Below are 12,988 nucleotides of genomic sequence, written 5' to 3' on the forward strand. Positions count from 1 at the left end.
CTAACCCTAAACCCTAACCCCAACCCTTAACACTAACCCTAACTTTAAACCTAACCCTAAACCCTAAGCCTAACCCTAAACCCTAACACTAACCCTAACACCTAAGCCTAACCCTAACCCTATCCCTAACCCTAAATCCTAACCCTAACCCTAAACCTTAACCCTAACCCTAACCCTAAGCCCTAACCCTAAACCCTAACCCTAACCCTAACCCTACCCTAATCCTAACCTTAAACCCTAAACCTAACCCCTAACAAGCACCCAGACCCTTTGTTCAGAAATTTGGGTATTTCATGAAGGGTTTGTGTAGTTTTGCGACTTTCATGTGAGTTTGAGGAAATAGTTTTGGGGTTTAAAGGGTGATTTGATTGTTTTTTGGGGAATATTTTGAGGGTTTAATTGGTAAATTTGGGGGTATAATGGTGGATTTGGGGTTTTAATGGGATCTGCGGACATTGGGGCGACATTCGGGTGCAAGGGGGGCATTTTGGTGGATTTGGGAGTTTCTTTTTTTGTGGGGGGCGGTTCTGACCCCTCTCTCCCTCCCAATAGATGTGCTGAGCAACGTGTACATGTCACTGTTTTTGTGGGGGGCAGAAACCCCAGGACACCCAATGGGCCTTGGGGGCCTATCCACAGGCCATACATGTGGGGCTGGGTTGGCGTTTTTTGGGGAAAACCCGGGTTTGTTTGGAAAAAAAATGAGGTTTTCGGGGCCTTCGGGACTGCAGGGTCGAGTCAGGCCTGGGCGGTTGCTCGGGGGGAGGGGGCGGGGGGGTGCTATGGGGCGTGGCCAGGTAATTGCTAGTGGCTAGGGGGATTGTTGAGTGGTTGCCAGGGGGCGTGGTGTTGCTAGGGGCATGGCGACGGGTTCCCTATCTAGACGGCGGTTGCTAAGGGGCGTGGCGTTGCTAGGGACGTGCACATGTTATCCTTATATAGGCCTGGGGTTGCTAGGGGACATGGTGTTGCTAGGGGTGTGGCCACAGGGTCTGTCTGGGCCTATAGGGTTGCTTCAGGCCTTGCCGGTTGCTATGAGGGGGTGGTTGTTGGGGGCGTGGCTAAGGCGACCCCAAGGCTTTTCCTATAGGGAAAAGGGGTCGCTAGGCAGTGTGGCGTTGCTAGGGGGCGTGGATAAGTCCCGTTCTCCCCCAAAGAGGAGCGGTTGGAGCCCAAAACCGCAACATTGCCGACCTGCACCTCAACCGCGCCACCGTGAGCCAACGGGAAGCCGGCAGGGGCGGGGCGGGGGGCGTGGCCACCGCGGTTGGACAATTAGCGTCAAAAACGGGGGGGAGCGGGTGCAGCGCGGAGCGGCAGGCGTGGCAGCCAATGGGGAGCTGCCCGCTGTGTGCCGCAGCCAATCAGCGCTCTCCGGCAGCTCCTCCTATACCAGGAGAGCTTCGGGGCTGCACTGGACGGCCTGAGCCTCGCGGCTGCGCTGGCGCCCGGGTGGTCGGAGCCTCGGCGGCGCCACGCCCACCTGCTGGACTTCCTGGAGAGGCTGCGCGCCGCGATGGCCAATCGGGTGAGAGGGGCGGGGCTTCGGTGGGCGGGGCCTGGAGGGTGTATTTAAAGGTGGAGCATGTGTTTGAGGCATTTTAAGGGGGTTTTGGGGGACATAACGAGGGTTTGGGGCAAAACAGGGTAATTAAAGTGATTTGGGGGCAACTTAAATTGATTTAGAGGCGATTTAAGGGGCTTTTGGGGCGCTTGTAATTAAATTAACAGAAATAAGGGGGAATTATAGGTAATTAATCAGATTTTGGGGGCATTTTAAGGGGATTTTGAAGCAAAACAAGGGAATTCGTGGGGAATTAAGGGTTTTTTTGGATGTCCCAGGTGCGTCCCCGGTAGGGTGAAGCTGTCGGCGGGGGCTGGAAGTGGGCGGTGCCTCGAGCAGAGGCGGGGCCAGCGACGGGCTCCACCCCCTGCGGCCAGGAGCCAATCCCGGGCACGCAATGAGTGTGCGGGTCCTGTTCACCCTGAGCCCCCCGGAGCGTGTCCAGTTGTGAGTGACAGCTTCCAATCAAACTAGGGGACCCAGAAGTGCCCCAGTGGACTCAGGTGTTTGGGAAAGACCCAGGAGTGCCCCAAGGGACCCAGGGGTTCAGGAGGGGACCGAGGAGTCTGGGACGGACCCAGGAGTGCGGGGGGAACTAAGGAGTTCAGGGGGGGAACCAGGAGTGCTACAATGGACCCAGGTGTTTGGGAGGGACCCGGGAGTTCTGGGGGGGACCTAGGAGTTCAGGAGGGCCCCCCCCCCATCACATGACCCCGCTGTCCATTCAGGGCGCTGGGCGTGGCCGTGGGGGGCGGGGCCCTGGCCGTGGTCACCATGTACAGTTGGGGGGTGGGGTGGGGGAGGGGCTGTCGGTGCCCAGCCCCCACCTGACCCTGCACCAGCACCTTCACCAGGGACAGGTAATGGGGGGGCTGGGGGGACTGGGGTCAATGGGAGTCCATAGGAGGGAACTGAGAGGGGGTTTGTGGTCACTGTTTTATACTGGGATGTTACTGGTTTATACTGGGGGGGACTGGGAGGGGTTATGAGGGGTACTGGGTTATACTGGGGCAAACTGGTGGGCTCTGGGGGTCACTGGTTTAAACTGGTGCGACTGGTGTTTACTGGTGCGACGTTCTCGTTCCCGGGTGTGAGGGTCTCATCTCCACTCTCCCTATTGGTCAATGGGAAGCGCCTGCCCCGCCGCGCGCTGGCCCCGCCCCGGCTGGCGCTCTCGGCACCGCCCCCACTGCCGGACGCGCCCCCGGCGCCGGATTAAAAGCGCCCCGATTGGCTGGAGCTTCCTGCGCCGCGGCCCCATCGCCATCTTGAGAGGGTCAGTGCCTGTCTCCATAGTTACGGGCGCCATTTTGGGAGGGTCGGCGCGCGTCTCCATGGCTACAGACGCCATTTTGGGAGGGTCGACGCTCATCTCCACGGCATCCGCCATCTTGGGAGGGTCAGCGCGCGTCTCCATGGCTACAGACGCCATCTTGGGAGGGTCGGCGCTCGTCTCCATGGCATCCGCCATCTTGGGAGGGTCAGCGCGCGTCTCCATGCTTACAGGCGCCATTTTGGGAGGGTCGGCGCTTGTCTCCACGGTATCCACCATCTTGGGGGTGTCGGGGCGGGTCGCGGCTGCCATCTTGGGAGGGGGCGGTGTCTCCATGGCGACGGGCACCATGTTGGGAGGGTCGACACGTCCCGCTACTGCCGCCATCTTGGCTTCCTCCTCCTCCTCTTCCAAAATGGCCTCCAGGTCCGGCAGGTCACGCGGCGGCCCCAAGATGGCAGACAGGAAGCAGGTGGAGAGTACGCCCTCCGCCTACGACAGAGGGCGGGGCTGAGGGGCCCTCCCGAACTTCTCGGGTCCGCACCCCAGCTCCTGGGTCCCACCTGCAGGATCATGCGGGGCTCCAGCGGCGGGAGGGGAGGCGTGGCAGCTGGTTCCAGTTCCTCCTCCAGGGGGCTCCCCAGCGCGGCCATCACCGTCTCGTATTCGCTCAGCGCCCCCGGGGGGACCCCTCCTTCCCTTACCCCCATCCCGCCCTGGAGGGGTCGCGTCCCGCTGGGGGGCGGGGGGAGGGGCAGCCACGCGAAGCTGCTGTGGGGGCACCTGAGGGGGGTGGGGAAGGGGTCAGAATCAGCCCCGCCCCTTTGTGCCCCCTCCCCCCGCCAATACCTCACAGCAGGAGAAGCGGGGGGGGGGGGCGGCCCAAGGGGGGCCCCAAGCGCAGGAGTTGCCACAGAGCATCATCGGAAATGGGGGTTGGCCCCGCCCACAACGGTTGGGAGGGCGGGGCTTGCAGAGCTCTGCGTCCCCATTGGTCCCTATGTCTCTATGGTTCAATCTATTGGTCAGTATGAGTTTCTATGGTCTCTATAATCTCAAGGGGGCTCTATGGGTCCCCACGTCACTTATGGGTCACCCCACAGCTACAAACCATCCGTCCTTTAATCATCAACTCGTAACGAGGTATCAAAATTAAAAGGGGGGGCGGGGCCTGGGGTGGGGGGACGGGCCACGACAGCATGAGCACAGGGGCAGGAAAGGGGGCCTATTGGGGTGAACGGGGGCAGGTTTGGGGCTTTAGGAATCATCCTCCCTGTTGGCGCTGTCCCGGTCATCCTCGCCTCCTTCGCCTCCTTCTCATCCCCCTTGATGGACTCCAGCGACGGGAACACAGAATTGGGACCATTTCACCCAAAATCCAAATTTCACCTCCAAATCCCAAAAATTCACCTCAAAACAGCCAAAATTTGCCTCAGAATCACCACATCGCTCTCAAAAGTGGAAGAATTTACCTCAGAATTGCTAGAATTTCCTGATTTTTTCTATTTTTGAGATTTTTCAAATTCTGAAAAATTTCAAATTTTGAGAATTTTCAAATTTTGAGGATTCTTTATTTCTGCAAATCTTGAATTAGATTCTTCTTTATTTGAAGATTTTTGAACTATGATTTTTTTAATTGAAAATTTCAAAATTTCAGAATTTTGAAAATTTCAGAATTCTGAATTTTTTTAATGACTTTTGTAAATTCGGGAATTTTGACAATTTCAACATTTGGGATTATGAAAATTTTTGGATTTTGAAAATGTTGCTATTTTTGAATTTTGAAAACTGAAATTTTGTAAACTCAGATTTTGAAGATTTCAAAATTCGGGAATTTTGAAAATGACATTTTCAATTTTGAACATTCTGAAATTTTGACAATTTTGAAATTTTTGAAATGTTTGAATTGTGAAAATTTTCAAATTCTGAAAATTCAAAAAGGAATTTTGAAAATTTCAAAATTTTGAAATTTCAGAATTTTGAAAATTTTGAATTTTGAAAATGTTGGAATTTGGGAAATGTCGGTGTTTGACGCATCCCCGCCCCCACCTGCTCGTCTCCCGGCTCCTCGGCCTCCTCGTCATCCAGCGGGTCTCCCTCCTCCCCTGACTCGTCGGCGGTGCCCGCAGGCTCACCCTTCCCCCCTGCACCGCCGTTGTTCTCCTTGTGCTCCTCGGCCTTCTCGCTCTTCTGCTCTGGGGGAAGAAGGCCCAGAATGTTAAAACCGGGGGGGTTGCCCCGGATTTGGGGGTTTTGACGGAAATTGGGGGTTCTGCCCCACATTTGGGTTTTTGACCGAAATCGGGGGGGGGTTTGCCCCAACACACTCTGCTCACAGTTGATGCGCTCCAGGCTCTCTGCTTGATCTGTCTCAGCTCCTTCTTGATGCTCTGCAGGTCATCGCCCTTCACTGCGCCACCTCAAAATCGCAAAAATTTACCTTAGAATCGCAAAAAAACACCTCGGAATTGCCAAGATTCACTCCAAAATGAGCCATTTACCTCAAAATTGCAAGTTTACCTCAAAATGGCCAAGATTTACCTCAGAATTGCCAAGATATACCTCACAATTGCCACCATCTTGTCCCCTCAGCCACCATCTTGTCCTGTTTACCTCCCACCCACCATGTTGTCCCCCCTGCATCCATCTTGTCCCAAACCCTTTGGCTGCCATCTTGTCCCAACCCCTTTGGCTGCCATCTTGTCCTGTTTCTCCTCCAGCAGCCATGTTGTCCCCCCGGCTGCCATCTTATCCCAACCCCTTTGGCTGCCATCCTTTTCCCTTGGCCACCATCTTGTCCCAACCCCTTTGGCCGCCATCTTGTCACCTTCCCCCCAGTGGCCATGTTGTCCCCCTGGCAGCCATCTTGTCCCCCCAGCAGCCATGCTGTCCCCTCTGGGTCATCTTGTCCCCTTGGCTGCCATTGTGTGCCCTACCCCCCAGCGGCCATGTTGTCCCTTCCCCCTGGCGGCCATCTTGTCCCTTCCTCCCCGGCAGCCATCTTGTGCCCCCAGCAGCCATGTTGTCCCCCAGCGTCCATCTTGGCCCCCAAACTCACGTTTCCCGGACTTGGAGGAGGATCCGTGCTGGGTGCTCTTGGAGTTGAAGCTCTTCCCAAACTGGGAGGTGTTCCTGCTGCCCCCGGACACGCGCTGGCGCTTGGAGGGGACGACGCCGCGGGGGGCGATGGGGGGCGGCGATGGGATGCACACCAGGCAGCTGTACATCCTGCAGGGGGTGCCCAGACACCTGGTTTTGGCGGGAAAAACACCTGTTTCAAGGAGCAAAACGGCGGGGTTTTGGTGGGAGACGGAGCATGGGGACGTACGTGGGGTGTAAGTGAATTAAAAGGAGTTTTAATTTAAAAATGTGCATTTTTGGGGAAGGAATAGGGGTTTGGGGGTAAATTTGGATTTGGGGAGAAAAAAGGGGTTTTGTTGGGGGGAAAAAGTGGGGTTTGGGGGGGAATGGTGGAAAACAGTTTTGGTGAGAAATGGGGTATGGTGAGGTACGTGGGGGTTTAAAAAAAGAATAAAAGGGTTTTTTGGCAAAAAAATAGGGGGTTTTCGGGAAAAAAATGGGGCTTTGAGGTAAATTTGGATTTGGGGAGAAAAAAGGTGTTTTTTTTAGTGGGAAAACGTGTTTTTTTGGGGGGGAAAAAGGAGGAAAACGGTTTTGGCGGGAAGTGGGTTATGGGGAGGTACGTGGCGTTTTAAAAAAGAAAAACCTTTTTTTGGAGGAAAGAATAGGGATTTTTGGGGAAAAAATGGGAGATTTGGGGAAAAAAGGGTTTTTTTGGGGGGAGAAAATAGGTTTTTGAGGAAAAAGGGCATTTTTTGGAGAGGATAAAAGGGTTTTTTGGGAAAAATTGGGGATTTTTGTGGGGGAAATGGGGGTTAAAATTGGGATTTTATGAGGTGAAAAAGTTTTTTTGTTTTTTTGGGGTTTTTTTAAGGGGGTTTTATGAGGGGAAAAGTGGCTCTTTTTTGGGGGGAAAAAAGGGTTTTTTTGGGGAAAATCAGGTTTTTATGAGAGGAAAACTTTTTTTGAGGGAAATAATGGGGATTTTATGAGGAGAAAAATGGGGTTTTTATGAAGTAAAAAAGGGGTTTTTGGGGGGGGGGAAATTGTGATTTTATGAGGTAAAAAGGGTTTTTTTTGAAAATGGAATTTTTATGGGGAAAATGAGGGGTTTCTTGGGGGCAAATAGCTTTATTTATGACAGAAAAAAAAAAAAAGGTGTTTTGGAGGAAAAAATGTGGGGTGTTTTTTTGAGGAAAACGGGGTTTTTATGAGGAGAAAAAGTAGTTTTTTTGGGGGGAAAAATGAGGGGTTTTTTTTGAGGAAAGGGGTTTTTAATGACAGAAAAAGGGGTTTTTTTTGGAAAAAAATTGGGGTTTTTTTGGGGGAAATGGGGTTTTTATGAGAGGAAAAAAAGTGGCTTTTTTTCGGAAAAGAATGGGGTTTTTTGAGGAAAATAGGTTTTTATGATAGAAAAAAGTGGGGTTTGGGGGGGGAATGGGGTTTTATGAGGCAAAAAAAGGCTATTTGGGGTAAAAAGAGGATTTTTTTGGGGAAGAAAAGAGCTTTTTTGGGGGAAATGGGGTTATTAAGAGGAGAAAAAAGGTGGGTTTTAGTGGGAAAAGGTGTTTTTTTGGGGGGAAAATGGAGGAAAACGGTTTTGGCGGGAAATGGGTTATGGGGAGGTATGTGGGGGTTTAAAAGAAGAAAAGGGGTTTTTTTTTTAGGAAAAAGTGTTTTTTTGTGGAAAAGGGGTTTTTATTGGGGGGGAGAAAAGGTTTTTTTGAGGAAAAAAGGTGTATTTAGGAGAGGAAAAAAGGGGTTTTTTTGAAAAAAAAAAATGGGGGTTTAGGGGCAGAAAATGGGGTTTTTATTAGGATAAAAAAGGGTTTTTTTGGGGAAAATTGGGATTTTATGAGGTGAAAAAAGGGGTTTTTTTAGGAAAATGGTGCTTTTATGATGGGATAAAAGGCTCTTTTTGGGGGAAATAAAGGGGTTTTTGGGGAAAATCAGGTTTTTATGAGAGGAAAACATTTTTTGGAGAGAAATAATAGGGATTTTATGAGGAGAAAGATGGGGTTTTTGGGGGGAAAATTGGGATTTTATGAGGTAAAGAAGGGGTTTTTTTTTTAGGAAAATTGATTTTTTTATGAGGTGAAAGTAATTTTTTGGGGGGAAAATGAGAGGTTTTTTGGGGGAAATGAGTTTTTTTGGGGAAAAGGGTTTTTTATGACAGAAAAAGGGGTTTTTGGGGGGGAAATGGGGTTTTTTTGGGGGAAAAAATGTGGGGTTTTTTGGTGGGAAAATGGGGTTTTTATGAGTGAAAAAAAGTGGGTTTTTTGGGGGAATGGGGTTTTATGAGGCAAAAAAGGCTTTTTGGGGTAAAAAGAGGATTATTTTTGAGAAAAATAGGGTTTTTTTGGGCATGAAACAGGGTTATTATGAGGAGAAAAAATGTGGTTTTTAGTGGGAAAATGTGGGTTTTTTGGGGGGAAAATAGAGGAAAATAGTTTTGGCGGGAAATGGGTTATGGGGAGGTACGTGGGGGATTAAAAGAAGAAAAAAGGGGTTTTTGAGGAAAATGTGGGTTTTTGTGGGGTAAAAAAGGTTTTTTTTGTGGAAAAAAGGGTTTTTGGGGGAGAAGAGGCGTTTTTGAGGGGAAAAGAAGATTTTCTGCGAAAACGCCTTTTTTTTGGGGGGGAATAGGGGTCTTTGAGGGAAAAAGGCATTTTTTGGAGAGGAAAAAAGGATTTTTTGGGGCATTCCCCTGCCCAACTCCTCTGGCTGCCATTTTCCCAGGCAGCTCCCTTGAGCCTTATTCTGGGGAACACAGCACAGAAACCCAGCAGTGTCGGCAGAAAAGGTTGCTGGGGTTAGGGATCTGGGACCCTTCACGAAATCGGGATGTTCCCTGTGGTTTTTGCTGCCATGTTGGGCTGCAGTTTGGGTTTTTTTCTCCGAAACCCGGCTCCTGGAGGGCTGGTTGGCCTGGAGGGGTTGGTGCCCTTAACAGGAACAAGTGAGGGTCAGCTTCTTGCTCTGCAACAACGCATCCTGGAGCAGCACGGAAAGGAAAGGCTCAGCAAAAGGAGCACTGAATCCTTGATTTGAGTTCATTTAATGATTTTTCCAGGATCTTACAGCCATGCAGTTGGCACGGTGCTGTGCGCAGAGTTTGCAGGTGGAGCTGCCCCACCACCGGGGACCGCTCGGTGGGTCACGGACCAGAGAATCCCAAGTGGGTGATGGAGAGGACGCTCGGCACAAAGCGCCTCTGCCCCGAGATGCCAGCATGAGACAGGAGGGTCCGTCCTCCCGTCCCACCACTCTGCAGGGGCCACAGTCCCCAGAGTCAAAATACGGGAAGAACAAGCCCAGCCCTTCCTGCCAGAGCGGAGCAGAGCACCTCGAGGGGAGGCCCGGCCCTAGGAAATGCCGTACATGGGCTCCTTGGTGTCTCGCTGTCTGTCCAGGTACCCCAGGGGCTGGTGGCGCGGGAACTTCACCTGGGGAGGATGGTAAATGGGCGGCCGCACAAATTCAAACACAAGCTCTCTCCTATCTGTTAAGGGGTGACACAGAGCGATAGCGAGACAGCACAAATCCGAACCCCAGGCCCTCCCCACCGCTAACAAGGGCCCCCCACACCAACCAGGGCTGGTCGAGCACGCCCTGGTGAAGGCTTTCAATGTTATTTTAAAATGCTCATTCAAAATGGGCTTTTAAGAGGCTGTTTCCTCAGACTGCTGTTAGTTTGGGGGAGGATGGCTCCATAGGCGCCCAGTCTGTGCTGTAACAGCTCCCAGACAAGTGCCGGGACCAAGCAGGAGCCCACGGGCACAGCTTGTTCACCAGCCCTGTGCCTCACCCCAGGGCTGCGTCACGGCTCCCCAGCCCCCGACACGGGCCATTTCTCACTGAGGAGCTGATGGAAGACCCAGGTAACGCAGCTGTCCCATTGGCACTGTTGACATACCAGCCCTGCCGGGGTCATGGCATCCTCATGCTTTCTGTACAAGTCAAACGTGCTCAAGGTTCACATCTTGAGCCTGTGGCTGGAAACAACACACAAGCATGAGAGCTGAGGTGATTCTCTTTTCTTGCAGCACTCTGGCAGGCAACTACTTCCCCACAGCACTCCTGAGTCTATGAAACAGAGGTGGAAAAGGAAGGCACATCAAAACTTCTCCCAGCTTCTCCAGACCTCTGCACTTTTCTGCTCCAGGCAGGAAAAAAAACCACTTTCTTAACGGCCTGGTTTAAAGCAACAGGACAGCACAGTGCTTGCAGGGCTGGGATTGCAGCTTCAGGTGACACACAAACTCAGAGCAGCCCTAAAAACCCTGCAGACTCCAAGGAACTTGCTCTCCTCCAGCAGTAACGACCTTGTCATCAGAACACGCAAGAACAGCCTGGCCAAGAGAGTGTGAACCGCCCAGCAACAGCCTCACTGCCCAGGACCTGGGCCCAACATCCTCGCTGGAATCGATGGGGCAGTTCTGGCTTGAAGAGCAGGAAGATGAAGTGATGGCAGCCAGTGCCCACGGCAGGGAAGGGGGGCAGGTGACGGCAGATCTTCTTCCCCGACTGCATGTCATTGCCTGGGATGTTCGTCCTGAACACACACAAGTTTACTTCACTATATATCCATTCATTTCCTTCCCTTAGGGCCAGCAGATTCCCCCAGGATTGCACATCACTCTGGGCTACGTTGTGACGCAACCTATGCCCTGTTTGACAAGCAAACAGACAGCAGAGGCTGCTTTCACTGGGAAAAAAATATCACACTCAGCGTTTTGAAAGCCAAACAGCAACAACACCTGAACTCCTGCATCTTTAGCAGGACCCAGAACATGGGCGTGAAGAAGCCACTGGCAGGAGCACCAGAGAACCACAGAACTGTCTCAGCAAATCCTTATTCCAGAGCTCTGTTGAAGGAGTTTCTGCCCGCTCCGCCGGGGCTTTCCCCGAGCCCAGCAGCGCGGCTCTGCCGTGCGGTACTCACACCAGCCAGTGCAGGTACTCCGAGTGCGCGTCTCTTCAACGTCCTTCTGCAACAGAGACTTCGTGATAGGATCACAGAATCATTTGGGTTCGAAGAGACCCTCAAGATCACTGAGCCCAACCATAACCCAACTCTGGCACTAACCCGTGTCCACAAGAACCTCATCTACACGTCTTTTAAACTCTTCCTGGGATGGTGACTCCACCACTGCCCTGGGCAGCCTGTTCCAGTGCTCTACAACCCTTTCCAGGAAGAAATGTTTCCTAATATCCAATCTGAACCTCCCCTGGCACAACTTGAGGCCGGTGTTCGCATCAACCCCAAAGTGAGAACCCCCAGACCCGCTTTGAACCAACAGGGCAGCTCAAGACCACCCAGCAATCCTTTCCTAGCAGAAGAGTAACTCGTTCTTATAGGACTGAGCTTCAAATGAGAACTTGACAGAGGTAATTTCAAGATTAAAGGGACTTCTCGGTCAGCTGCTTCACCCTGCCTCAGTTTCCCAGAGCGAGCAGTGGCAGCTGATGCACCTGCCAGGCAGACTGCTGAGGGAGAGGAGTCTGGGGGAAAACAAAAGACGGGAGTCAGGGAATTGCTTCCACTACACTGCAACACCGGTCCTGTCTCATCTCTCAACTGCTAGAGCTTTGGGGAGGCTACAATCTTTCCTGCATATGTAACACATCCCTATTCAGATGATACAGCATCATCTCTGCCTGTGCAGCCAAAAGAAACAGCAGCAAACAAGAGCAGAGGGAAACCATCCTGTTTAAACATGTTCTTTGTAAAGAACCTGCTACTCACCTGGATTTGTGAGCAGCACAATCCGCAGGGAGCCTTTATCTGCCTCGGATGACACTGCAGGAGGACTGGAAGCCTAAATGAGCGACAAAACAGAATGTCTGTCACTGAAACAACACATTCCATTAAGATCAGGTCATGATTTTCAAGGCAAAGAACACGAACCGGTCACAGGCACAACCAGGACCCAGCACAGACCAGGCATGGCCGCGACACCAAATCATCCAGCTCCACCGGAGAGCCCCCAGAGCCTTAAGAAACATCAGCCTGCTGACAGACAGCCACCCTGTTGCAAAGTTCTGTCTTTATCACATCCAAGAAACAGTTTGGATTGTCACAGAGGAAATACTTTTCTAAACAAAATCCCCCAGGGCAGACAATGCCCATGAGGAGCTTCTGAGAAAACCAGAGGCTTCCCGTGGGGCCAAGGCTGTGCCCCACTCCCCTCACACACCTCTGACGGAGTCACCATGTTCCCATAGCAGACCGGCACGGCGTGCTCGTCTTCCTGGCTGTACTCCACCCTCAAGATGATGCAGCGGGGAGTGTGGCCCCTCGGAACAAGTCACGAAACACCACACAGTGTTGGGACATAGCTAATAGAGAAGGGGCATGGCTCTACTGATCCGTTACATCAGGAAAATTTGTTCTGAGTTAGCGTGAGTAGGCCTCTGTTAGCATGAGTCTGGTGTAGCATAGTGGAAAAGTACTGAGCGGTTACTCTCGGTCAACTGAGCGTTTAGATAAACAAGTTTAGGGAACTATCTCCAGCAGGGTGAGGAGGTTGCATTCCAGAGAAACCGCAGGAGGGTTGAGTTCATTATATATGCTATCCAATCAATAGGTGACGAGTAGGCATAATTATTGTATACTATCCAATCAATAGATGACGAGTAGGCATAATTACTGTAAGTCTTATATAAACCAGCTTAATGTATCAATAAATTGAAGTATGCTTTATCACTCATATTGAGTCGGCTGCATTTCTTCCTCCGTCCGCTCGGGTCTGGAACTCTGATGGAAGTTCTCTCCGCAACACGGTGCTCGGCCACGCGCTGCTTGTGGAACGGGCTGCTGCTCTTCTCCCACTCAGCTCTGACCTCATCGAGGGGGATCAGCGCTGCGAGGAGAGGGAAACGCTGGAGGTGACACCGGAGGACCCAGCGCGGCCAGGGCAGGGAGAGGGTGGCGGGGCACAGACCTGACCAGAGCCACGCTGCTCTTTCCAGCTTGGCAATCTGGCAGTTCTTCTTTCTTGCCTTGATTTCCTTTGCCCACAGCAGCTTCTCATGCAGCAGGCTGATGTCTGTCTTTGGCTCTTCAG

The 12,988-nt window shown here is 51.9% G+C and overlaps 1 protein-coding gene and 1 long non-coding RNA gene across 5 annotated transcripts; one reads left to right on the top strand and one right to left on the bottom strand.

The window, feature by feature from the left end:
• Nucleotides 1–1,069: 1,069 nt before the first annotated feature.
• Nucleotides 1,070–12,631, top strand: LOC135580154 (uncharacterized). Of its 4 annotated transcripts, XR_010474432.1 has the most exons (5): nt 1,070–1,215; nt 1,382–1,528; nt 1,843–2,424; nt 8,992–9,331; nt 9,965–12,631. It is a non-coding gene; the product is annotated as an uncharacterized LOC135580154 (long non-coding RNA). The 4 variants fall into 4 exon arrangements; XR_010474431.1 differs by lacking the exon at nt 1,070–1,215 and having other exon boundaries at nt 1,239–1,528; XR_010474433.1 differs by lacking the exon at nt 1,070–1,215 and having other exon boundaries at nt 1,239–1,528; nt 1,843–2,011.
• LOC135580153 (calphotin-like) lies at nt 2,441–3,818 on the bottom strand. The gene is made up of 2 exons (XM_065072819.1): nt 3,401–3,818; nt 2,441–3,329 (listed from the first exon to the last, which is right to left on the bottom strand). Exons 1-2 carry the CDS (start codon nt 3,545–3,547, stop codon nt 2,679–2,681), a joined length of 798 nt encoding a protein of 265 aa, XP_064928891.1. The 5' UTR covers nt 3,548–3,818; the 3' UTR covers nt 2,441–2,678.
• Nucleotides 12,632–12,988: the final 357 nt, after the last annotated feature.

The sequence above is a fragment of the Columba livia genome, chromosome 8 (assembly GCF_036013475.1).
Source record: "Columba livia isolate bColLiv1 breed racing homer chromosome 8, bColLiv1.pat.W.v2, whole genome shotgun sequence".
NCBI lineage: Eukaryota > Metazoa > Chordata > Aves > Columbiformes > Columbidae > Columba > Columba livia.

What these genes read in the sequence shown, in the direction of transcription:
- LOC135580153 (XM_065072819.1), bottom strand. Translation starts at nt 3,547, where the DNA reads ATGGGGGTAAGGGAAGGAGGGGTCCCCCCGGGGGCGCTGAGCGAATAC. An exon ending in AGCCCCGCATGATCCTGCAG is followed by an intron (nt 3,330 to 3,400) that starts GTGGGACCCAGG and finishes CCTCTGTCGTAG; the next exon opens with GCGGAGGGCGTACTCTCCAC.